The sequence below is a fragment of the Bubalus kerabau genome, chromosome 1, assembly GCF_029407905.1.
Source record: "Bubalus kerabau isolate K-KA32 ecotype Philippines breed swamp buffalo chromosome 1, PCC_UOA_SB_1v2, whole genome shotgun sequence".
NCBI lineage: Eukaryota > Metazoa > Chordata > Mammalia > Artiodactyla > Bovidae > Bubalus > Bubalus kerabau.
Genome location: NC_073624.1, coordinates 86634933 through 86662653, shown reverse-complemented (window position 1 = coordinate 86662653; position 27721 = coordinate 86634933). Strand labels below are relative to the sequence as shown.

At 37.0% G+C, this 27721-nt stretch overlaps 1 protein-coding gene across 5 annotated transcripts in view; it reads left to right on the top strand.

Moving 5' to 3' along the window:
• The window catches only part of NELL2 (neural EGFL like 2), a 420064-nt gene that overhangs the window by 353609 nt on the left and 38734 nt on the right, over positions 1-27721 (top strand). For all 5 annotated transcript variants that reach the window (XM_055581465.1, XM_055581456.1, XM_055581449.1 and 2 more), the window contains 4 exons: positions 9266-9406; positions 17224-17417; positions 19352-19528; positions 21245-21469. In XM_055581465.1, the coding sequence (XP_055437440.1) occupies positions 9266-9406; positions 17224-17417; positions 19352-19528; positions 21245-21469 (737 nt within the window). The remainder of the gene's footprint in view (positions 1-9265; positions 9407-17223; positions 17418-19351; positions 19529-21244; positions 21470-27721) is intronic.

The window sequence follows — 27721 nt, the reverse complement described above, 5'->3', positions numbered from 1 at the left end:
ATACCAGTTCGACTCCATTTAATATTATAATCAAATTTTTGACATAAATATTTGAAGTAGGATGAGAAAGTGTCATCTTATCTTGTTATTGCATCTTAGTGAATACTTTTAAGCTACCACCTCTGCTGTAGTTCCCCCTGATCTCGAAGGACTCAAAAGGTGACATGCTGAGCTTGCCACTTAGTTATTTGATGTTACAAAGAGATCATTCATTCACTCAGTAAATGCTTATGAACCTCCAACTATGTGTCCAGTACTTTGCTAGATGTTAGAGAAAAACAGACACACACACACACAGACGCAGTCACTGCCCATATTTACAGACATTATTTTTAAACTATTGTAATATTAAGGAAATTTTGGGCATGAAAACAATTTATTATACCTTGATTGTGTAGTGGTTACATATCAAAACTCATGAAATTGTTGATCATTTTTATATATAAATGTTACCTCAATATAGATGGTTTTAGGTGTGAGGAAATAATATGTGTACCATGATGACTATAATTAATAACACTGTATTGTATAATAAAATTTTTTTTAAATAGTACAGTTTCAATGTTCTTACCAAAAATAAAAAGTAAATCTGTGAGGTGATGGATGTGCTAATTAACTAAATGGGAGAATCCTTTCATGCTTCATACTTATATTAAATCATCATATTTGTACACTATAAATATATTATCATTTTGTGAATTACACCTTAATAAAGTGGGGGGGGAGATAATGTTAGTCTTAATAAAATGAATACCAAAAAAAAAAGTCATTTAGGAATAAGCGCAGGCAAAATATATAGAAGACATCCTTTTAAAAGCCTAAGAAGACCATAAAAGCTATAAAAATCATTAGAGAAAAAGGAAATACATCATGTATATGGATTAAAAGATTCAATAATGTAAACAATCAGTTCTCCCCAAATCAATCTATAGAACCAATTCAGACTTCCCCTCACCCTATTTTTTTGTTTTGTTTTGGGTTTTTTGGTGAAAAATTCACAAACTGATAAAGAGAAAACCCAAACAGCCAAGATAATTTTGAAAAGTGAGCAAAAAGATAGGGAGAAATACCTATTATGAGCTAGGCACTATTTCTCCTGTAAGGGAAAGTTATTAGATTACTTAATAGCTAGCAGTAGTCAACAGCAAATTATTAAGAGATAGAGAGTATTACTTCTAGGTCAAAAACAGAAAACTCAGACAGGTTTAGTAAAATACCCACTGTTACACAGCACACCAAAGAGCTGAAATTCACTCACATTAGGATATATTATGAGACGTCTCAGAGTATAGGCTGTTTCTGGTTGGCCAAGTTGGTCTTCAGAGGCAGGCTACTGTGAGAGAAAGAGCACTGGGCTTGAGAGTTCTGGGCTGTGGTTTGACCTTGGGCAATGCATTTGCTTTCAGTGCTTCTTTGTCTATGACATAGGGATAGGAATAGTTCACATGGCTGTTGTGACGCCTAAATGACCTAATGAAGAAATAATATTATGCTTAAGAGCAGTCACTGGCTCCCTAATTATGAACTGTAAAGTAATTAAAGTAATTTTCACTAAAGCTCCAATGTTATCATCCAACTTGTGAAAAGAATTTTAGGATTTTCATAGTTTATTTACATATATCATCATTTTACTTTTAAAAAGTTCACAGGAGAAAATTAGCCTTCTTATGACATTTTGGGCAATATTTTATTAATATATTCAAATCTGACATAGTTGTAAAAAACAATGCAATACTCAAATGAGTTTGCTTTCCTTGAGCACTCACATCTGAATGTTGAAAGCAGACTTCCCATAAATTCAACAAAAGACAGAAGGAAATGACCTTTTGATTAAAAAAAAAAAAAACTGTTGCAGATAATCTGAAAAGCAAATAATCCACATGTGGGTAATCAAGAGTTGATTAATTGTTTTGAGGATGTTTAATTGCCTACTGTTATCAATATAATTTAACTACCAGTGCACAGGATAGTGACATAAATAGTCCAAGCACTATTTTTAATGAGAAATGATGTCTAGGTTTTTATTAATAATAAACACTTTGAAACACAGTACTCTCATTATTTGACTTTGCCATTAAAAATAGCTTTTTGATTAAAAAAATGTCTTTTTCTTTTGTATAGGGTAGCAGCTTAAACTAATGATTAGGGTCTGTTTTAGACATAGATGGTTCTAGATATTTGCACTTTATATTGTTCTGAGGTATGCTGTTATAGTAGAAATAACTGTTATCATGCATGAGAAGGCTTTGTTTATTATTCAAGTGTCTCATTTTACAACTACATTTAATTTTACAAAGAAATGATTTGTCACTTCCTGAAGTGACCTTCTAAATGCTGATATCAAAAGCCATTTTCATTTGGCTACCTCTGAAGCCAGTGTTCTGGCTTCAGAACATAGGAGGCACCCAGTCTTACGTCACCATACCTGAGGGAGATGAAAAAAGCAAGATACTAACATCTGTGAGCTTTTTTTTTACTCATACAGTTTCCTTTCTTGTTTTCTGCCTGTTGGTTTATTTTTAATGATTATGTAGTGGGTTTCCATTTCCTTCTCCAGAGGATCTTCCCGACCCAGGGATCAAACCCAGATCTCCCACATTGTGGGCAGACGCTTTACTGTCTGAGCCACCAGGGAAGTCCTTAAAACATATGTACTTTCCAGAAAATCTATCCCTGCAGTGCTTCCACTTTTATTTTCTAGGTCGATTTTGATCCCTGGAGTATAACTGCTATTTGTAACTGCTATTGGATAGCTAAACAGTTTTTGGATTTTAGATTCTCTGTGCTCTGGGACAGCATCTTAATATCATCACTAGCTGACTGTTCTAAAAGTAGCTGCTGAAAAAGTTCTAAGTGTTCCCAAGGAACTACAAACTAGTTCCTTCCTAAGAAAGAATATGTAATGAAATCATAGTTTTTCATAAAATTTAATTTTAGCTTTTTATATAATGTACCTGCAGAGGGTAAAATTAAGTCCCTTGTAATCAAGAATAAATCATATGAACTTATACATCCTGTACTGATCTTTTTGAATACTCTTATTCAGTTGGAATGTAATTTGTTCAAACTTGGTGGTTCTTATAACTTTTTCTCCCCTAGGTCTGCTGTTCTTTGTGTTTCTAACTCGATAATATGAAGGTTTGTTTTTAACTGACCTAAAGAAGTACCAAAGAAATAAATTATTTGATTTTTTTTTGCTATTTTCTGTTACTATATGATATGTAAAGCTTAATATGTATGTATCTGAAAATGCACACAGTGTGTGCATTTAGATATTCTAACTCACAGTAATATTTAAATTTGTGATGGATAAAAATCTACTTAATTCTTAAGTGGCAGATCAGATTTCAATTCTTATTAAGGTTTACGAAGTAACTAACAGCATACATACCATCCGATAGCTTACAATGCTGCTTGTTTTATCTTTCACTTTAATTAGAACCATGACACAAACAAACATATCTCCTTTTGGGAAGTGCATACTTTGGCAATTCAAGCACACTTCCATTTTCTACTGACTTTCACCAAAGTAGAAAAGTTTTCATAAACAAATCAAAAATAGCAAGAACATGAAAGTATAAAATAAAGCAATGTACGTTATCTGGCCAGTTTTACTTTGCTGTCCTAAATGGTAACGAGTATATAATTTGAGCCATGACATATGGATATTTATACTGTATTTGATAAATTGAGTCATATTTTAAATGAATTAAGGCATTTCAGTACCTAAGGAATTACTCAGTAATTCGTTCTGAAATGTGAATAATTGTTCCATGCTATATCAAAATTCCAGTTATTTATATGCCATCTTAATAAGTTTTGTCATATTCATATATTGTCTGTGCCAATATATACTTAATGTGGTTTCTGTAATCCCTCTCACTTTTAAAGTTTAAATACGATTTCACTACTGTACTATTAGCATCACTTGCTATCAGTTCAGTCAGTTCAGTCGTTCAGTCATGTCCGACTCTTTGCAACCCCATAGACTGCAGCACGCCGGGCCTCCCTGTCCATCCCAACTCCCAGAGTTTACTCAAACTCATGTCCATTGAGTGGGTGATGCCATCCAACCATCTCATCCTCTGTCGTCCCCTTCTCCTCCTACCTTCAATCTTTCCCAGCATCAGGGTCTTTTCCAGAATGAGTCAGTTCTTAACATCAGGTGGCCAAAGCACTGGAGCTTCAGCTTCAGCATCAGTCCTTCCAATGAATATTCAAGACTGATTTCCTTTAGGATGGACTGGTTGGATCTCCTTGCTGTCCAAGGGACTGTCAAGAGTCTTCTCCAACACTCCAGTTCAAAAGCATGAATTCTTCAGCGCTCAGCTTTCTTTATAGTCCAACTCTCACATCCATACATGACTACCGGAAAAACCATAGCTTACTATAAATAGAAATAATGCAGAAGCATGAAATAAAATGTTTACTTATTATCTCCTAAATACCATACCAGTGGTGGCAGATGTGTCACATGTTAGGAAACACTGTCCTGTAGGATTGTAAATTCAGACTTTAATCAATTTATTTTCTTAAAACACAATTTAGATATATACTAAACCTGGTGAGGGCAGGCATTACTTCTGCATTGTGTATCCTTGTTTCCCCAGCACTTAGTACTTGGCATGTAACAGGTATTCAATAAATATTGAATGGTAAATTAATGAGTGACATATATTTGCTTATTTATCCTTTAAAATAAAACTTAATAGTAACAGTTAAATAATAATAGTCAAATTGTATAGGAAAATGCACTATGGCCAGCATATGTTTCAATTCCCAGTCTTCAGGGGATATCCACTAATATACTACATAGCATTTCTATTAAAAATTAATGGTTATAGATCAAGGAACGCTGCTCTAATATAAACAAAGAGAAGTGGGGATGAAGCAGTATAACAGTGGTCCTGGTGATTAGAATGATTGACAAGAGAAAATGAATGAGGAGTAAAATTTTAAATATATATCTGTGTCATATGACCTGAGATAACCCTTGTGTTGCAGAAAGATAAAAGGGCTAAATACAAGTGCACATGAAATGTGAAAGTTGCTTCAGTAGAGAAGGCTCTGTTCCATTAATAGTTACTTCTAAATCACCAATGCTAATGAACAAATTCTTCTAAAATAAGGTACTCTAAACATCCCCCCCATGGCCTTCTTCCAATAAACTCACTTCCAAAGCTTAAATTCCAACCTGTTTTCTTTTGTCCATGCACTTAAGAAATGACATCACCAATTTTCTGCATCATTTGTGTTAGAGGAAAAGACCATATAAAGCTAAAATGAGCATAGCATTTTAGTACCATTTATAAATCAGAGGTTCATCAGTTAGGGAGGCCCCTGAAATATAAATACTCTGTTTCATGAAACCTGTAAGGTCTTAGTAAATCGAAGCAGTCCACATCAGCTGTACGTCTGGAAGTTAATGGCTAGCTGATTTAACCACTAACAATTATTTTGACAATAGGAATTTCTCACAGCAGGAGCTGACTCTTTAGAAGAGGAACCACAGCGACATGTCATTCATTCATGGCTTTGAAATAATGTTAAAATTTTGCAATCATATGAAATATTTATTTTTTCACTTATTACCTGATCTAAGAGAATGGTTTGTACCTTCTTTAAGTGAAGGATCTCTGGGTTTATCAAGAAGTAATTGAGTGATGACATTCTTTTCTCCTTTTAAAAAAATTTATTCTTTTATTCAAAGTCTGTCTCTTTCAAAATTGAACAAAGAAAAAGAGAAATTTTAAAAGAGACTGAAAGAAATATATACTTCCAGAATTTGGAATTAGATGAGACTAAGAAGCAGTGGATAGTCCACTCCAGCTCAACAGTATTTACTGCCTTCTTAGTCTCATCTAACTGAATTAAAGTGGACTGTCTGGAGGGAAAGAACTCTAAAAAGTACTTGGTCTTCCCTTCGACAAGGAAGGAAGGACATTTTCATGATGGTCACTGCAGCAGGGAATATGACTCAGGTGTTCATTTCAGTTCAGTTCAGTCACTCAGTCGTGTCCGACTCCTTGCAACCCCATGAACTGCAGCACTCCAGGCCTCCCTGTCCATCACCAACTCCTGGAATTCACCCAAATTCATGTCCATCGAGTCGGTGATGCCATCCAGCCATCTCATCCTCTGCCGTCCCCTTCTCCTGCCAACAATCCCTCCCAGCATCAGAGTCTTTTCCAATGAGTTAACTCTTCGCATGAGGTGGCCAAAGTACTGGAGTTTCAGCTTTAGCATCATTCCTTCCAAAGAACACCCAGGACTGATCTCCTTTAGAATGGACTGGTTGGATTTCCTTGCAGTCCAAGGGACTCTCAAGAGTCTTCTCCAGCACTACAGTTCAAAAGCATCAATTCTTCGGCGCTCAGGCTTCTTTACAGTCCAACTCTCACATCCATACATGACCACTGGAAAAACCATAGCCTTGACTAGATGGACCTTTGTTGGCAAAGTAATGTCTCTGCTTTTGAATATATGGGAAACATTAAGAAAAGCCTGTTCTACCTTGGCAAGTGGAATCTGCAGGCATGGCAAGGTTGTCAAGATGGATATGGCAGCAGATCATTTAGCAAGGTCTGGGGCAACCCAACGATGCTGTGATCACTCACCTAGAGCCAGACATCCTGGAATGCAAAGTCAAGTGGGCCTTAGGAAGCATCACTACTAACAAAGCTAGTGGAGATAATGGAATTCCAGTTGAGCTATTTCAAATCCTAAAAGATGATGCTGTGAAACTGCTGGACTCAAGATGCCAGGAAATTTGGAAAACTCAGCAGTGGCCACAGGACTGGAAAAGGTCCATTTTCATTCCAGTCCCAAAGAAAGGCAATACCAAATAATATGCAAACTACCACACAATTGCACTCATCTCACACGCTAGCAAAGTAATGCTCAGAATTCTTCAAGCCAGGGTTCAACGGTACGTGAACCGTGAACTTCTAGATCTTCAAGCTGGATTTAGAAAAAGCAGAGGAAACAGAAATCAAATTGCCAACATCTGCTGGATCATCGAAAAAGCAAGAGAGTTCCAGAAAAGCATCTGCTTCTGCTTTATTGATCATACTGAAGCCTTTGACTGTGTAGATCACAACAAACTGGAAAATTCTGAAAGAGATGGGGATACCAAACCACCTGACCTGCCTCCTGAGCAATCTGTATGCAGGTCAAGAAGCAAAAATTAGAACTGGACATTGAAAAACAGACTGGTTCCAAATCAGGAAAGGAGTACTTCAAGGCTGTATATTGTCACCCTGCTTATTTAACTTATATGCAGAATACATCATGCAAAATGCCAGGCTGGATGCAGCTCAAGCTGGAATCAAGATTGCTGGAAGAAATGTCAATAACCTCAGATATTCAGATGACATTACCCTTTTGGCATAAAGTGAAGAACTAAAGAGCCTCTTGATGAAAGTGAAAGAGGAGAGTGAAAAAGTTGGCTTAAAGCTCAACATTCAGAAAACTAAGATCATGGCATCTGTCCCCATCACTTCATGGCAAATACATGGGGAAACAATGGAAACAGTGAGAGACTTTATTTTTTGGGCTCCAAAAAAATTGCCAATGAATTGGTGCCACTGCAAATGGTGACTGCAGCAATGAAATTAAAAGATGATTGCTCCTTGGAAGAAAAGCTATGACCAACCTAGACAGCATATTAAAAAGCAGAGACATTACTTTGCCAACAAATATCTGTCTAGTCAAAGCTATGGTTTTTCCAGTAGTCATGTATGGATGTTAGAGTTGGACCCTAAAGAAAGCTGAGCACTGAAAAATTCATGCTTTAAAACTGTGGAGAAGACTCTTGAGAGTTCCTTGGATGGCAAGGAGATCCAACCAGTCAATCCTAAAGGAAATCAGTCCTGAATATTAATTTGAAGGACCAGTGCTGAAGCTGAAACTCCCAATACTTTGGCCACCTGATGTGAAGAACTGACTCATTGGAAAAGACCCTGATGCTGGGAAAGATTGAAGGCAGGAGGAGAAGGGGATAACAAAGGATGAGATGGTTGATGGCATCACTGACTCAATGGACATGAGTTTGAGTAAGCTCTGGGAGTTGGCAATGGACAGGGAAGCCTGGTGTGCTGCGGTCCATGGTGTTGCAAAGAGTCGGAAATGACTGAGCGACTGAACTGAGGCAACCCCATGCATCCAGAAACCCAGACAAGATATAAGAAGAAGGGGACAGTCTGCCAGGCAACTCTAGGCATTACTTTTTCTTCTGTGAATGAGTAAAGAGACTTGGATGAGAGCCAGATGTTCCCATTTATCAACAAACTGAATAAGGAGAATAATGACCTAGTAACATTTGGGATTAGTAAAAAGCTACTGGAACCAATATATTAGACTCAAGATGCATACTCTGTTTAGGTAATTTTGCCAATTTGAACCTATGTCTACTTGTAAGAAGGAACACACAGCTGGAAGTTAGGCTACCATGAACTTTTAGGTGACCTTGGTTATATCCCAGTAGTCCTTTTACCTCATTTTTTTTCCCATATATTCAATATACTGTCTACATATCAAGATCTTTTTTGAGGGTTGAATGAGTTAATGATATATATGAACCAATTAAAAGGTGACATAAATGAGATATATTTTCAAAAATCAGAAGCATATTGATGCATGAATGCTATTGCCATATACTAGAGATTATGTTGATAGTAATAAAAGACTCTAAAATCTCAGTGACTTAAAGCAAAAAGGTTTATTTCTTGCTCATACTGTATGTCCACCGCAAGTAGAGGAGGACTATGCCCCATATTATCTTCACTCAGGACTCAGGTTGAACTTCAGAGCTTCTGGAAATCACTGGTCATTGTGATGGGGAGAGAATGTGTGCAAATCCACACACTGCATCTTTAAGATTCTGCCTAGAAGTGACACATATCACTTCCCTAGTTGGCTTCAGGAGGTCACACAGCAATCCTAGCTTGTGTCCAGAAGAAGAGCGGGAAGTATTTGGCGAGCAGCACTAATGAATATCATAGATGCTTTTCTTTTTCCGTTTTCTGCAGTGGGGTGACTTTTGCAGCAGGGAAACTGTCTAGATGTTTGTCCTATTACTAATACCACTACATTCTTTCTGTATAGCTGTCAAAAACAACCAAGTAGGCTGCCTTTATTTTATATTTTCTCAGTTTTAAGGATTTGCTGGCACTGAATATTTTAGTACCTGTCTAACAGAATATTTTAGTTTCTTAGAGAGAAAGGCAACAATTGTATAACATTTCATTTGTGTTTTCTCTCCCAGACATCGATGAGTGCTCTGATGGCTTTGTTCAGTGTGACAGCCGTGCTAACTGCATCAACCTGCCTGGATGGTACCACTGTGAATGCAGAGATGGCTACCATGACAATGGGATGTTTTCACCAAGCGGCGAATCGTGTGAAGGTCAGTACAAGGAAAAGACCTAGAGTTTAAGGTCTTGAAATTGAGACACGTTCAGTAAGACGTAATTAGTTGACATTGATCTTGTATTTCAGGTATTGGTGATTTTTGCTCTGTGTTTTTACAAGTGATTGGAAACATGTTAAAATCTAACTTTTGCATCCTAATTATAATAATCAATTGATTTGTGAATAATTAATACTTGCAACAGCAAACCAGTTTTCTGTGGATACTTTGTTGAAGGATGTTTTTAGAATAAATAAACCTATAGTATCAGATAAATTTTTTAATGGCAGCATGTAAAAATCTGACCCAAAAAGAGGTAGAAAAACAGGTGAAAGCAGGATAGAGGGAAAATGAGGTGAGAGAAAACAGGACAATGACGTGGCCAAGAAAAACATGATACATGCTTCTCTGGGCTATTCCTGATGTATATTTTGCCTGGCAAAGTCAGATGTTTAGTGAATGTTGCAAGCAGAAGGTATGGTCCATGCTTAAAAGACATCAATCTAATAGGAATGGAAGTTTAATCAGCTTATATTCAATTATTTAGTATTAATTTTGTCTTATTTTCAGTGAATTGACAATTCTGCTCCTTTATATCCACTATTAAGGGGCATACATTTTAGAAGGTGGGCAGAGTAAGCAAAGCACAGTGAATAATTGCCAAGGAAACTACCCACACCAAAAGGGTTTGGCATGGAATTGGGAAACAAAACAGACCTCAAGAAGTCTTTGTTTTCTCCATTGGTGTTTACACCTTCATTGAGTAACAGCCTGAGAGAATGATGAGGCTAAAATGACACAGTCGATGAAAACCTTGGAGAATCTAACTTAACAGTACTTGACGCTTAAATGATGAGATGCCTTTTATCCTCGGGCTTCTAGAGGTTTTCACACAAAGAAAAGTGATGCAGACTTGGGTGATAGATGCCAAGGTTCCCTGTGCGCTTTGCCAACAGCTGCAGAGCTCTGGACCTTGAACAGAGTGTTCATCTGGATTTTTACATGGAATGGGAATGCTGCTGCCTTGCTGCTGCTACTGCTGCTAAGTCGCTTCAGTCGTGTCCAACTCTGTGCGACTCCAGAGACGGCAGCCCACGAGGCTCCCCCGTCCCTGGGATTCTCCAGGCAAGAACACTGGAGTGGGTTGCCATTTCCTTCTCCAATGCATGAAAGTGAAAAGTGAAAGTGAGGTCGCTCAGTCGTGTCTGACTCCTAGCGACCCCATGGACTGCAGCCCACCAGGCTCCTGCCTTACCAGGGGCTAAAACCTAACATTTGCAAATAACCTTTAGCTGTGATCCGAAGGCTTTACCTTGTGCTTATGAGAATGCCGTTCAAGAAGCAGATCAAACCCTGTGATTTTGCCCTTCCCTGATAAACTATATTGCCTGTTTCTATAGTGTATTATCAGGAAGAAGTCTTCAATGCTGCTTTTTTAGCATTGTCTTTTATTTTAAATTATACACATAAAGAATAAACATAAACTGATTATAAATAATTCAATCATACAGAAATATAGAGAGCAAAGCTAAAAATGTGTCTTTATTTCACCTCCTCTTTTTCCCTATCTTTTCTTCTTCTGCTCTTTAAATTTGCTTGCTTTCCCTTTCTGTGCATCAGAATGTGACTAAAAAAAATACATACTTCTATCTTACTTTACATTTGTAACTTCTTTCAGTATCTTTTAAGTTTATGACCACATGTCTCAAGAGGGCTGTATTAGTTATCTCCTGATGCGTAAAAAGTAACCCCCAAAGTGTAGCCACTGAAAATAATAAATTATCTCACAGCTTCTGGATAAGGAATCTATGACAGCTTAGCTGGATTCCTCTGGTTCAGGTTTCTAGTGAAGTTACTAATATCAAGTTGCTGCCCAGAGATGTGGTCTCATCTCTGTCTTGTCTGGGATAGGAGTGGGGGGGAAAGGGAATCTGTTTCTAAGGTCACTAACAGTGCTGTTGTCAGGGCTTGTTTCCTTAACCCATGAGCCACTCCACAGGGCTAGGGGCTGGCTTCTCCTAGAAAAAGCATTCCAAGAGACAGCATGTGCCCAAGATGGCAGCAACAGTCTTCTACAACTAAATCTCAGATGTGGCATTTCACCACTTCTCCCATAGTCTATCTGTTAGAAGCCACTCAGTAAGTCCAAGGAGAGAGGATTACCGAAGAGCATAAGCAGTAAATGGTGAGAATTGTTGCTGGCCATTTTGTTAAACTACCCGCTGCAAGAGCCATCAGCCTTGTCCGTTAATTTCCACTGCAAGTCTCTGATGCAATCATGTCGTAACTTCTCCACCCTCCTCACATCTCAGATACCACTTTCTCTTCTTTCTCTGTTAATTACTCTGCTTCTTATTTAACTGAGAAGAGAGAAGTACTTCACTTTTCCCCAGACATATGGTATGATATACAGTAAATCATATATATGGTATACACCACCTCACTGGTGGCTCAGATGGTAAAGAATCTATCTACTTGCAATGTGGGAGACCTGGGTTCAATCCCTGGGTCAGGAAGATTCCCTGGAGGAGGGAATGGCTACCTATTCCAATATTCTTGCATGTGAAATCCCATGGAGAGAGGAGCCTGGTGGGCTACAATCCATAGGGTCGCAAAGAGTTGGACACAACTGAGCGATTAACACTTCTACTTCCTTCCACACGGTAAATACATACTAGTCTGGTGAAAATGACAAAACATAACGAGTGCATTCATTGAGTGTCCAAAAGTAACAAGGAAAACTAATCATTAAAATAACACATGATACAGATAAATATAGGGAAGTAACGGATTTTTTGAAATGCCTACACAGAAAAGGCTTTTTGAGGAAATTCCATAAATTCATAAAGAGTGGGAAATCTTATTCTTTAAAAAAAAAAAAAAACCCACAATTCTGTAAAGGTAATTCAACTATCTTCCAATAGAATTTATAATGATTATCATAAAAATCTACTACTCTTTCAAGGACAGTGTGATCTGAAGAATTCTTTTAAAAGTACTAACCTTTGTCATATAAAAGAGAACTAAAATGCTTCTTTTTAACAACTATCTACTTACTGCAATTTCAGTGATCTGTAGAATTGTAATATTAGCATTTAGAAGGATGCCATTTTAAGACTATGGTTATATCTGATCAAGTTCCATATTTCTGTGCTGGGGAAAAAAACAAGAAGCATTTCAACATGGACAAATCCACAGCAGTAGGTTTACAATTATTCTTAAGTATAATAGTCATTATGAATAAATAACTTTGTACTGTTGTACTACTTTTTAGACTGTAATCTACAACATACATGTTAATAAACTGCATGCATACAAACTGTAAATTATTTTGCTCATCCATTTACCTCGGAGGTGTAGACATTTAATCCCCAGGAAATGTGCAAGGGTACCAATTTTCTTATCCACATCATCATTTCTAATGTGCCTGAAAATTTGTCTCTCTCTGAGAACAAGGCCAGGTATTTTTTTCCGTGAAGGAATATTGCATTTCACGCCCACATTTCCTTTTATTTAAAGCTTTTATTTCTAGATTATCTTTATGCTTGGTGGGTGTTTTTGAACTTGTATGACTAAAACAAAAATGTTTATATGGTAGTATCTTTGAATATTATGTTCAAAACAAATACTACAAATTCTTACCTTAAATCAAGGGAATGAGGAACTAAATCAAAAGCAATGAGGAACTAAAGTCAAAAGGCAGAATAGAGAGGGAAAGGCCAAGAGAACACAATGGTCACAGAAAACACTCTATTTCAACAACACAAGAGACGACTCTACACATGGACATCATCAGATGGTCAATACTGAAATCAGATTGATTATATTATTTGCAGCCAAAGATAGAGAAGCTCTATACAGTCACCTTGTGCACACCAGGACCCAGGAGAAAGGAGCAGGGACCCCACAAGAGACTGACCCAGACTTGCCCATGAGTGTCCAGGAGTCTCCGGTGGAGACATGGGTCGACAGTGGCCTGCTGCAAGGTCAGGGACACTGACCGTGGCATGGCCTGCATGGGACCTTGTGAAGGAGGTCACCATTATCTTCATTACCTACACCATAGTTTGACTTCAGGTCAAACAACAGGGAGGGAACACAGCCCCACCCATCAACAGAAAACTGGACTGAAGATTTACTGAGCACGGCCCCACCCATCAGAACCAGTTTCCCCTCCGTTAGTCTCTCCCATCAAAAATTTCCTTAAGCCCGTCCTTATCTATCACAGGGCAGACAGAATGAAAACCACAATCACAGAAAACTAATCAAATTGATCACATGGACCACAGCCTCGTCTAATTCAATGAAACTATGAGCCATGCCATGCAGGGCCACCCAAGATGGTCAGGTCATGGTGGAAAGTTCTGACAAAACATGGTCCACTGGAGAAGAGAATGGCAAACCACTTCAGAATTCTTGCTTTGAAAACCCCATGAACAGCATGAAAAGGCAAAAAGATAGGACACTGAGAGATGAACCCCAAGGGAGATCAGTGGAGAAATAACTCCAGAAAGAATGAAGAGATGGAGCCAAGGCAAAAACACACCCAGTTATGGATGTGACTGGTGATGGAAGTCAAGTCCTATTGAAAGGTTGTTGTTGAATCATGCGAAGACACCAGGATTCTTGGCCCCTGGAGAAGAAGAATTCAAGGCTTGATCGCTCAGAGCTTTTGTGTAATAAAGTTTTATTAAAGTATAAAGGAGATAGAGAAAGCTTCTGACATAGGCATCAGAAGGGGGTAGAAAGAGTACCCACTTGCTAGTGTTAACAATGAAGTTATATACTCTCCAATGAATCCAAAGAATGTCTGGAGGTTGTAAAGACCTCACCAGACCTACTCCCATAATTTACATTTTAAGATAACAGAATTAGCCAGAAGGTTTAATCCAGAGACTGTCCTCAGGCAGGATACATCTTTGTAAAGACCAGGTCTACTCCCATAATTTACATTTTAAGATAACAGAGGGTTTAATCCAGAGACTGTCCTTAATCCAGAGACTGTCCTCAGGCAGAATACATTATTGTTATATAATCCTAAGGAATGTGGAGAAAGAAAAAAAATTTGTCCTTTCTTCCTCCTTGAGAATTCCAGACCCCTCTCTCCTTGGGGACCCCTAGACTCCTTATCAACCTGCCTAGGAACTGACTCTCTCACTATGTAGTAAAGAGCAGTAATGCATAGGAACCTGGAATGTTAGGTCCATGAATCAAGGCAAATTGGAAGTGGTCAGACAGGAGATGGCAAGAGTGAACATTGACATTTTAGGAATTAGTGAACTAAAATGGACTGGAATGGGTGAATTTAACTCAGATGATCATTGTATCTACTACTGTGGGCAAGAATCCCTTAGAAGAAATGGAGTAGCCATCACAGTCAACAAAAGTCCAGAATGCAGTACTTGGATGCAGTCTCAAAAACAACAAAATGATCGCTGTTTGTTTCCAAGGCAAACCTTTCATTATCACAGTAATCCAAGTCTATGCCCCATCCAGTATACTATCCTGAAGACAGGAACTGAGACTTGACCACTGGCTTTGACAACATTATTTCTCCAATCACTCACTAAAGAAATAATCAATATTTTTAAAGTTGGAATTTCTATATACTATAGTATAATTTTCAAAGCAGAATATACACTTTTTATGTATATGTAATATAGGAATCTTACAATAAAACTGTATATAAAAATAAATTCCAAAATTTTATACTACCATTCAATTCAGAATAGTTTCTGCACTGAGAAACCCAGTATAGATAACAAGCAAGAAAGGTAAGGTAAGTTCATATTAATTCAAATCTCATAGGATAGCAAAAGGTAAGAGTTAGTCCATTATGATGTTTCTGCTTAAATATTAATATTTCTCCAGGTATGACAAGTACATGCCAACCATTGTTGTAAGCAACTTTTTATTCTATTTCTTTATTGTTAATATACTTTGAGTACATATTCTCTTTGTACCTAAAAATCTTTTCTTCTTTGTCTGCTGCATCAAATCCAAGGACTTTCTCTGCTTTTAACCAAACAAACAAACCTGTTAGAAGAAATTTTATTTTAAATGTCAGGCAAAATGAAATGATTGTTCAAGTCCAGCCATTGCCATTAATGGAATAATGTCCTTATATTAGCAGATATTTAAAGAGTGAAATATATAAAACATATATATATGTAATGGATATTAAAAGATATATTAAGAGGTATTTGTAGAGATTGTGGTCAGAGAGACCAAACAATGATGATCAGTGGTGTTGTTTTTGCTTCCTATAATTGCTAATTATAAGAATATTTAATGGAGACAAATATCAACTCTGAGGATACTTTATTATTCCAAATAGAGCAAATATAGACCTGCTATATAAAGTTCATTTCCTCACCAAAAGAAAATTTTTTTCGGATCTGATATACACATATATATCTGATATATAGGTGTATATACTAATACAATTATATAAATGTATTTTTTAAGATTTTCATGTATTCTCATGCTGTTATTTTTTTATCATGGTCTTTTTTATACAGTATTATCCTTGACATATCAACCTATAATAAAGTTAACTATAGCTGTAATAGAAATCTTTTCAGCTATCCTCTCAATTCATAGGTTTTGTTGATATGAGAACTAATAAAAATCAAAGTACATAGAAATAATCATGTAACTTATTGTCAGGAATGCATATATGGTAGAACTTAAATATTTAGGAATTGAAATGTGGCTAAAATATAATCTTGACTAGTTTATTTCCTCTACAATGTTGAAATCAAACCATTTAAGGAAGATAGTAAATCCTATAATTTTGAAGGAAAATCAGTGTATATTCTGCTGATTAAAAGCTATACATTCCATTTTCTGTCTATCCCACTTTTCCTGCTGTGATTTAGTTCTTTTTTCTTGACCTTTACTCAGATGAAATAGGAAATAAGTCCTTACTGCCACTCGTACAATATCCCTGGAATGATTTTGGCTTATGACCTTTAAATGATGGGGATAAATAAAATGAATCACATCTCCTCTCTTGGACCTGATCTGTGGGTCAACATATGTTTGCTTTTCATCTGTATGAAAATGCTTTAGGATATGATTGCCATGGAGTAGCTGAAGTCAGGTGAAGAATGGGCAGGTGCCAATTGAGTCAGGCAGGAGATGAAATTATGATACGAAATGGGAAAGCTGAGAAGTGGGGAATTCTTTGTAAGGGATGCTGATTGCTTGTGATCACTTGCCTTTCCATGGTTGAAGGGCAGAGTGTAAGGACAGTGTGCAAATGCCTGGACCATTAAGGGCAGAACACCTGAGCAGAATGCTGGAAAGAGCTTACCTGACAGTGACATGGCCGTGAGAACAGGGCTTGAAACTGGATGAAAATGCCTCAGGGCTTCCATAACATTTCATCCCCCATGAAGAAGGGATTTTCTGGAAGCACCTTTTTAACACTGAGGATGATTTTGCCAATTAAAAAAACATAGGCACTTTTAGAATTTCCACTGCCAAACTGTGTTTGATATATTGAGTCCTATCCTTAACTTAAAAAAAAAAAATATGTGTTTCATAAAGCCTAATGATATTTACAGAGATATAAAAGTTGAAAATCTAACCAAGGTTATTTGGTGTTTGAAATCAAGTATGATATTTTCCTGTGAAATCCCAAGATCATTAACATTGCTTTAGTTAGCATTACTAGGAAATACATGCCAGTAAGATGAAAATTAATTTACAGTTGAGTGCTTTATGTCAGGAGACCACTTGCCTGATCGCAGTTATTTGAAACAGAGCATATCCTGAGCACATTGCCTGCTGCTTTTTCTTGGCTGTAGATATTGACGAGTGTGGGACTGGGAGGCACAGCTGTGCCAATGACACCATTTGCTTTAACTTGGATGGTGGCTATGATTGCCGATGTCCTCATGGGAAGAACTGCACAGGGGATTGCATCCACGATGGAAAAGTTAAGCACAACGGTCAGATTTGGGTGCTGGAAAATGACCGGTGCTCCGTGTGTTCATGTCAGGTTGGTATAAACAAAACACTGTAACCATTTTTATCAAGATGTAATTTGCATGTATTTCAAGTGTACAGCTTGATAAACAAATGCATACATCTGATTAACCTCTGCACAATTAATATAACATAACATTTTCACCTACCCAAGTTGGCTGGCCTCTGCCCTTTCTTAATCCCATAGCCCCAGACATAAGTAAACACTGTTTCCTGTTTCTATAGATTAGATTTGTATTTTCTACAGCCTCACATAAGTGGAATCATATAACACAGTTGGCCTTCCATATCTGCAGGGTCCACATTCATGGATTCAGCCAACTGTGGATCAAAAATACTTAAGGAGAAAACTCCAGAAAGTTCTGAAAAGCAAAACTTTCATTTTCCTGACCCCAGCAACTTTTTACATAAGTTTTATATTATATTAGATATTATAAGTAATCTAGAAATAATTTAAAGTATATGGGAGATTATGTATAGGTTATATGCAAATACTATGCCATTTTATATAAGGGACTTGAGCATCCATGGATTTTGGTATCCACCTGCAACCTGGAAATAATCCCCCAGGTATATGAGATGAAAACTATACTTATTCTTTTGTGTCTGACATTTGTCTCAGCATTATGCTTTGACACTCAATTATATTCATTACCTGTATAAGTAACCCATCCCTTTTTATTACTGAATAGTGTTCCTTTGTACAGAAATACCACAGTGTGTTTATCTATTCAATGATAAAATTTTTATTCTAACTAGGCTAATGTTTTTATAGGCACAGTATCATATTTGAATGAATGCATAAATGAAGCCAGAATGAACATGCTATGGCCTGCAAGTGAAAAAACACCTATTTGGGTTATATTTCAGTTTTAAGAGGTGTTCTGTGTACCCAGTTGATAATAGAAATTTAAATTATAGTTAAATAATAATACCAAGGACTCAACTATTATTAAAGAAATTGATAACAGCTTGTACAAATTATAAGGTTAACATATCTATAAACTTAATAATATGTAAAACTCGATGACTACCTACCAAATATAAACATACAATCCATTACACAGAACAAACTTTAGTTAGTATTCAAATTACAAGTACATAAAAATTTATATATACATACACGAATTTATTTGCACATAAAAACCATGCAGTGGTTATCATTCTATACTGGTTATTTCTGAAAAAAAATTTTCCAGTCAAGTCATTTAAACAGTAATGTGCAGAAAGAAAATTGGAAGTTCTCCAGCTTGAGTAATTTCTGGGTGTTAGCTACAAATAGGAATTTTAAAGAAAATCAGTTATATTGAGAAAACTGTGTGAGTAATCTCAAACTTCCAAATCAACATCTGAAATTATAGGTATGGTGCTGATGCTCAGTCACTCAGGTGTGTCTGACCCTTTGTGGCCCCATGGACAGTAACCCACCAGGCTCTTCTGTCCATGGGATTTCCCAGGCAAGAATACTGGAATGGGTTGCCATATCCTGCTCCAGGGGATCTTCCTGGCCCAGTGACGGAACCCATGTCTCTTGCGTCTCCTGCATTGACTGGCAGAATCTTTACCACTAGCGCCACCTGGGAAGCCCGATTTTAGGTATATTATGTAACATACATGTATATATAGAGAGATATAATTATGAATATAGATATATTATAAATATATCTATATATATATTCCCCTGGAGGAGGAAATGGTAACCCATTACAATATTCTTGCCTGGAGAATCCTCATGGACAGAGGAGCCTGGCAGGCTATGGTCCAGAGGCTCACAAAGAGTCGGACATGAATGAAGTGACTTAGCACAGCACAGCACGTATGTATAATGTATATATAGATGTTTATATACATAGGTACTCACACATACAGACACACCCACATACATATGATATCAGTATATTGAGAAACAGAGGCTTTTGGTAACTACTTTTTCTCCTTGTCATACAGAATGGATTTGTAATGTGTCGACGGATGGTCTGTGACTGTGAGAATCCCACAGTTGATCTTTTCTGCTGCCCTGAATGTGACCCAAGGTTGAGCAGTCAGTGCCTCCATCAAAACGGGGAGACCTTGTACAATAGTGGCGACACCTGGGTTCAGAATTGCCAGCAGTGCCGCTGCCTGGTAAGTTTGGCTACCTAAAGTTCAGGAAGCGTTATGCCCAGAATCAAAATAGGAAAGCAGCCTTCCCTGCCCCTCCACCAATATTCAGTACCTGGCCATAGCGTTGGGAGTTACAAAAGGTGAACCTAGTTATGATGACAAGGTGATGGTTGTGCATTCAGGACCTGAGAAGGAGTATCCGGGGTAGATGCAGTAAACCATGCCATGTCAGTCTTTCAGGACAATCTCCAGAGCTCCAAAGAAGAAAAGGCTGTCCTCACTTACTCAATCCCACTCAGCTTAGGTTTACTTAAAAACAGTTATGAACGGAACAATGGCATTCAAAAAAATCCTTTTTTCCAAGTAAACCTTTTGTTAATCCATTTCTGTCAATTACGCTCTGACTTAAAAAAACAAAAACAAAAACAAATACCTTTTTTCTTTCTAAAAATTGTTACTGTCAACGCTATTCCAGCGGGAACCCTGTTTTACACATAGTTTGAATTTGCAATAAATATTAGAATGTTAGAGTTGAATGTATATATATATGAAACTTCTGCTGGAAACAATAGGTTAAAAAGAAAATAAAGACTTGATAAGAAGACCCCAGTCATTTTGCATGTGGCCAGATTTTTTGCTTCTTTCTATGGTGTAAATGAAAATTCATCTACATGTCTTTATAGAAGAAAGTTTCATAGATACTGCTAAGTCACTTCAGTCATGTCCGACTCTGTGCGACCCCATAGATGGCAGCCCACCAGGTTCCCCGTCCCTGGGATTCTCCAGGCAAGAACACTGGAGTGGGTTGCCATTTCCTTCTCCAATGCGTGAAAGTGAAAAGTGAAAGTGAAGGCGCTCAGTCGTGTCCGACTCTTCGCAACCCCCTGGACTGCAGCCTACCAGGCTCCTCCGTCCATGGGATTTTCCAGGCAAGAGTCCTGGAGTGGGGTGCCATTGCCTTCTCCAACATAGATACTAGTCTTAAAGTTAGGACTAGTTTCCTTTCTATTTGTGTGAGGATATTTTTAAGGCAATATTTTTTTGTTGCTTCCTTTTTATACTGTCAACCCAAAAATCAATTGAAAGAGCAAGGTCAGTTTTGTGCCTGAAGGCTGCTTTCATCTCCCAAGACCATGAGACTCAGAATTATGAAGAAAATAGGAAACAGGTGGGAAGTAAATTTTAAAAAGATCCAGTTCACACAATTTTCCCATGTGGAATAAAAATGACTGAAATCAGCTCCTAGTTTTGTTTTTTTTTTCCCAAAGTCCATACACTGAGAAATGTATAAATGAACAAAGAAAAACTGTCAAATTTCCTTCATATTTCAATTTACTTTCTTGTCAGTGGACAAAACTTTCTTTTTGCAGAAGGGAATAAATGAGAAAGTAGGGTAAAGATTGAAAGGAAGGAAAAAGCATCTCATAGGCAAAAAAGCTAAGTAAAAATCTCTTCTGTAGTAAACAGTTCTTTGTCATGGGAAAGAGAGGGCGTGCCCATTTGTTTTAAGAGAATTGCTTTTTGCTTTCCTTTATTGCTATTCTTATTTAACCCATGTAGACTGCTTCATAATCCATCTACAGCATAGATCTCATGTGTGGATTCCCTACCACATTCATGGCTGTGAAGGTCTAAGTATGAATGTCCATCAAAGAAATTGAGTAATTGCGTATCCAGTAAACACTATGTTCCCTCCCTTCCCCTCCCTCTACCCTTGTCCATCTGCTTTCCTTATAGCAAGGGGAAGTTGACTGTTGGCCCCTGCCTTGCCCAGGGGTGGAGTGTGAATTCAGTGTCCTCCCCGAGAACGAGTGCTGCCCACGCTGTGTCACCGACCCTTGCCAGGCTGACACCATCCGCAATGACATCACCAAAACTTGCCTGGACGAGATGAATGTGGTTCGCTTCACTGGGTCCTCTTGGATCAAACATGGCACTGAGTGTACTCTCTGCCAGTGCAAGGTAAAACCCACTGTATTCAAGTAGGGAGCACTTGGCCAGCTGTGCCCAGGAATCATAGATATTCATGTGGCCAGTGAGAAGCACCTTCCTTCCTTTTACCGTTCAGAGTTGGGAGGAGGACCACTCAGCTTAATTAGTGCCAAAGCTGACTGCCCTGTGCATCCTCTAAAGCATTTTCAGGGAGAAGGAGGTGCTTGGTCTGAAACTAGAATGATGGTTATTTATATCACTGGAACAGAAAGAACCTATGTAAATTGCCCTAAAGCGTCTAACTGCACACATCTTTTTAAAAAAATAATACAACACCAAGCTTCATGTTTCTTTCATGATAGAGGACAGTATTATTTTATTGATTTTTATCTAGTCTTTTTATGATATAAGATATATCAACAAGGTAAGCATACTGCATTTTCCAAAGTGAAAATCAATATGGCAAAAATGGGCATATTTCTTGGTCTGTTGTGGTCAGTTACATTGAGTTGAAAAATTTAAGACTTGTTGTTTAACATATTTTATTCCTACAGCTGGATAAAAATCATTATAAAGATTTTTCTTTTTATTCTCATAGGAAAATAAAGCATTATGTCTTTTACTTCACTGAGAACAAAAACACTGATAACGTAGACAGGGTATATAGAATTCAAAAATGGTGACAAAGTTGAAAGCTTTCTACTTTGATTATTGTTCCTACAAATATTTGATTCAGTAGTCATTGCACTTCAGAGTCAAAGTTTTAGAATCAACACTAAAACTAATAATCTGAAAAGCTTAACAACAACAAGAAAGCAAAGATGTCAGATTCTTCCCAGCATAGCACAGCCAGATATCTCTAACTGCTCTGGTTCTTTAAATGAACGTTTCCATTTAAATTTTTTTTCAGTAGAGCCATTTAATTCCGATTCACATAGTACAAATTTCTTACTAGAGTGACTTGATGTAACAGGACAAAGAAATATGAAATGCTTTAAGTTATCTCAAACTATTATTATCTATTTCACACCGAAATTTCTAGCTCTTTCAATCAATGCAATTTGTCAATCAAGCACAGCTTTTGGGGAGGAACATTTAATGGGGTCTTCTAAAAGTGCATTAGCACATTTGAAAGTTACTTTTACTACAAAAAGTTACTAGCAATGTATATGCAGTGCCACTTTAATATACATTTAATATGGATACATTTGAGTGCATTTAGTGGTGCATTATCTAGAAACTTCAGTATTAATGATTAATAGGGCAATACTTTCTGACATTTAATTGCCAAAGATATTTGAGTCTCTTTACACTTTTAATCTCCTAATAGATTATTGTTCTGAGCAATGACAACAAAAATATATACTGAGTGATGCAATGTAAAACACACCAGATATAGCTCAGACAGATATTTCCAACAAGAAAAATGCAATCAGTAACAGGCAGAAAACATTACAGTATTTTCTGGGGGTAAAGAGTGTGAATGAGCTTGTCATTTACTGCCTTACAAACAAATAGGATTTTTTGACTCCTAGTAGAATTGTTTCCAGAAAGTGTATTTTGGCATTAAATTCATTTCTTGTCAGATAACTGCCATTTCTCAGAAGTTACTATTTGATGCCATTACCCTTTTCCCTTCTTATTAAGTTGAGTTATAAGAATATGCTCAATGCTACCAAATGTATCCCTAATAGTCATTTTATTATATTTATTTTTTGCTATTTTAAAAACAAAATTTATGCCAAATAGGCTTGAGAGATTGCATTGGAGGTAAGCATTCTTCACAATTCGACACTGTCAAAGCACTATTTGCATTTACTGTCTCTCCATCCTACCAATTCTGAGTTACTGGTGTAGTCAATAAATGCATGTTGTGTGGGGTGTTGTGCCAGGGGGAACGATAACCAAAAACAGCAAAAATTGTTCCTGGAAATTTTTCCCCAACAGGTTATCGTCTAGAGCTCTACTATCCAGTTCTGTAGTCAGAAGCCACATGTGGTTATTTAAATTCATTGAAATTAAATTAAAATTCAGTTCTTCAGTCACATGAGCCACATTTCAAGTGCTCACGTGTGCTCGTGGCTATCATAGTAGACAGCACATGCAGAGAACAATTCTACCATGGCAGAATGTTCTATAGGAAAGCACTGGTCTGGAGGTGAAGACTGGGGCATCTGGAATCAGCCTACCTGGATTCAGAGCCTGGTCTACCACACCAGCAGTGTCACCTCAAGGGACATTTATAAATCTCTCTGTGACTCTGTTTTTCTCACCTAAAACTTGGAATAATAATATTACTTACATAAGAATAATTAATATTACCTACTTGAGAAAGTTGCTTTAAGAATTAAGTGAAAGGGCCCCCACAAAAATTTCCTACACGTTTCATACACATTTAGAGTAAGTGCTCAATAAATGTTGGCTATTATTATTGTTGGTAGTGGACAACAGAAACATTAAGTCATGAAACAGATAGAGACAACATTACTCACTGTGAAGGACGCTCTGAAGGAAGAACGAACTGTGCTAAGAGGCTGTCCAACAAGTGAACCAATTTTACTTCCTGAGGAATTAAGAGTTAGCTGGGAGAAATAGGGTTAAGAGCTTCCCTTTCCTTTTTAAAGATATCTTTAAATTTAAATTGCTTGCTAAGTCACTTCAGTCGTATTCAACTCGGCACGACCCCCTAGACAGCAGCCACCAGGCTCTGCCGTCCCTGGGATTCTCCAGGCAAGAACACTGGAGTGGGTTGCCATTTCCTTCTCCAATGCATGAAAGTGAAAAGTGAAAGGGAAGTCGCTCAGTCGTGCCTGACTCTTCGCGACCCCATGGACTGCCGCCTACCAGGCTCCTCGGTCTATGGGATTTTCCAGGCAAGAGTACTGGAGTGGGTTGCCATTGCCTTCTCCGTTAAATTGCTTAGGTTAAAAAACAAAAACAAAAAAACTTTTTCACTCAGAAGTTGAATTCACATCAAAAATGAATTACTAATGCTGTCTTACCTAAATCTGATAGAAACTACACAACTCCAGAGAGCTTTCAGGCAATTGTGCTTTGAGTTCCAGGCTATAAAGAGAGATGTATCCAGTTGATAAATAAGGAAGGAGGAGATATTAGAGGGTCAGGCAAGAAAACTGGAATGGGTCGCCATTTCCTTCTCCAAGGGATCTTCCAAACCTAGGGATCGAACCCTGCATTGTGGGCATATTCTTTACCGTCTGAGCCACCAGGAGGCAAATAAAAAGTGAAAGTGTTAGTCACTCAGTAGTATCCAACTCTTTGCGACCCCATGGACTGTAGCCAGCCAAGCTTCTCTGTCTATGCAATTCTCCAGGCAAGAATACTGGATTGGGTTGCCATTCCATTCTCCAGGGGATCTTCCTGACCCAGGGATCAGAACCCAGATTTCCTGCATTGCAGGCAGATTCTTTACCATCTGAGCTACCAAGGAGTAATATAGTCAGAAGAGCTTAGTAGATCAAAAGAGAAGAAAGGGTTATTCTATGAATACTGGAATGACTTGATAGCAATTTGAGGGATGTAAGTTGTATATACTAGCATGCTATGTATCAAAACAATTCCCATGTAGAAAAAGTGTTACATATTAAAAATAAATCAAAATAAAGATAAGTAATCAAATATTTATCAAAATTCTAGAAGGGAGATGCCTTTTCTAACATAAAAGTGATAAAATATACCTCAAAAAATTTAGAGCTTCTATAGATATACAAAATTAGCAAAGTATAAAATCACAACTAGAGACTAGAAAAATATGTTCAGCAGATATGATATCTTTATTAGATTAAAAACATGAAAATTAAAAATACTTATTTTCCCATAAATAACAGAGAATGAATAAACAATTCACTAGTGACTGAACTGACTGACTGAAAAAATACAACTGTTAAAAAAGAGGAGAGCATTCAGCTTTTAAATAATTGAAATAAATATAAACTAACATAATGATTTATTATTTCCACATACTACAGTAAAAAAAAATTCACAATAATTTCCAATGTTAACAGTGATATAGTGGAATTGTAGTTTTTTTGCAGAGTTAGTGACATTGAAAAATACAATCAAGAGCCACACATATACCTCCTAGTCCCATCCCCATCTCCAGAGAAATATCCAGAAAATCTTATTAATCCTGAGTCTCAGAATCCAACCAAAAGAAATAATCTAAAATATGGAACAAACTGTGCATCCTAATATTCACCTCAACATTAATTGGCATGCAGAATCAAAAAGAAACCAAAATACCCAACAATGGAAAGATGGTTAAATAAATTATGGTGAGGGCATGGCAACCTACTCCAATATTCTTGCCTGGAGAATCCACATGGACAAAGAAGCCTGGTGGGCTACAGTCCGTGGGGTCATGAAGAGTCAGACACAACTGAGCAGCTAAGCACACAGCATCTGATATAACATAAACTCCAGGAGGGAGTGAAGGACAGGGAGGTATGGAGTGCTACAGTCCATGCGGTCGCAGAGTGGGACATGATTGAGTGACAGGACAACAACAAAATCTAACATATAATACTACAACTATACATTATATGTAATTTTATGATTGCATCATTCAATCATTCAAGTACCAACAATGCTTATAATAAAAATTAAGATAAAAATACTGTGTGATTATATATGTACTTTGATTACAAGAAGGCTGAAAACAGAGAAATATGAAATGAAATCTATGAGGATATACTAAAATATTGATAATAGTGGAATTTAAAATATATTCATTTTTATGTAGATTATTTATAGACAGGGAAGCCTGGTGTGCTGCAGTGCATGGGGTCACCAAGAGTCAGATGGCTTAGCAACTGAACAACAAGTTATAGCACATATGTGCACAATATTATAATTACACATATATTTATTCTATCTGTTATATAATTTATAAACATTAATGTATTAATAACAGTATTTTATAAAAATTATATTAAATTATATGCTAATAAAATATTTTATGCTTTGTATATATTATATAGAAACATTTTGCTGAAAGTCAGCTGTCTTCTAATCTTGATTTTATAGAGTTTAGTATGCAAAGACTGATGAGGACTCCTTTACCAATAAAATACAGCCAGAAATAACAGGGTGTTAAGGAAACTTACTGTTATTATGTAAAAAATAATTAGATTTTTATGGCAGTGGATGGTTACTATTCCTAGCAGCCTAAGTTTCAGTAGATCACCTTTTATTCTAGGTTTTATCAAGGTAATGTTTGTTAAGGTGAAATACACAGCGATTTTGTGCAAATTTTTTAAGTTTGATGAATCAAAATATAGAATATTTTCAACAGTCTAGCAAGTACCTTTTTGCCCCCTTCTAGGAGAAGGCAATGGCACCCCAGTCCAGCACTCTTGCCTGGAAAATCCCATGGACGGAGGAGCCTGGTGGGCTGCAGTCCATGGGGTCGCTAAGAGTCGGACACGACTGAGCGACTTCACTTTCACTTTTCACTTTCATGCATTGGAGAAGGAAATGGCAACCCACTCCAGTGTTCTTGCCTGGAGGATCCCAGGGCCGGGGGAGCCTGGTGGGCTGCCATCTATGGGGTCGCACAGAGTCGGACATGACTGAAGCGACTTAGCAGCAGCAGCAGGCAATACCTATTCCTGTAGGAAACCTCAATTTTATTTCATTACAACAAATGTATTTTGCCTATTTAAAAATTCATATGTGTATCACATAGTATGTATTATTTTATGTCTAATGGTGAATTGACCAGTTTATCATTAAGTAATGTCCCTCTTTATCGCTAACAAGATTTCTAGACAAGAAGTCAGTTTTGCCTGGTACTTATGAAACCACACACTATGTTTTGATTCATCAACTTTCAACCTGTCTATAGTTTTATATTTAGAATGCATATTTATAGATAATATATAAATAGTTCTTACTTTTTAATCCAGTGTGACAGTTTCTGTCTTTTAACAGAAGTGTTTAGTCGATTTATATTTGATATTGTTTTTGACATTCGTGTATTTAGGGGCCACCATTTTGCGATTTGTTTTCTGCTTGTTCTATATGTTGTTTTTTTAATACTTGTGTATCCAAGGAAAGTATCCACTTGCTTTTCTTCTGTTTATTTTTATATTAGTTTTATATGTTTTTTTATTATTCAATTTAATTTTTCTTTTAGATTCTTAATTATAACTCTTTATATTGTTATTTTTTGTTGTTGGCTTATGCAACAACTAAAATAATAATATAACCAAAAACCTTTGGTTTTTATAATTTTGACTATGATATACTTAAGTGTGATTT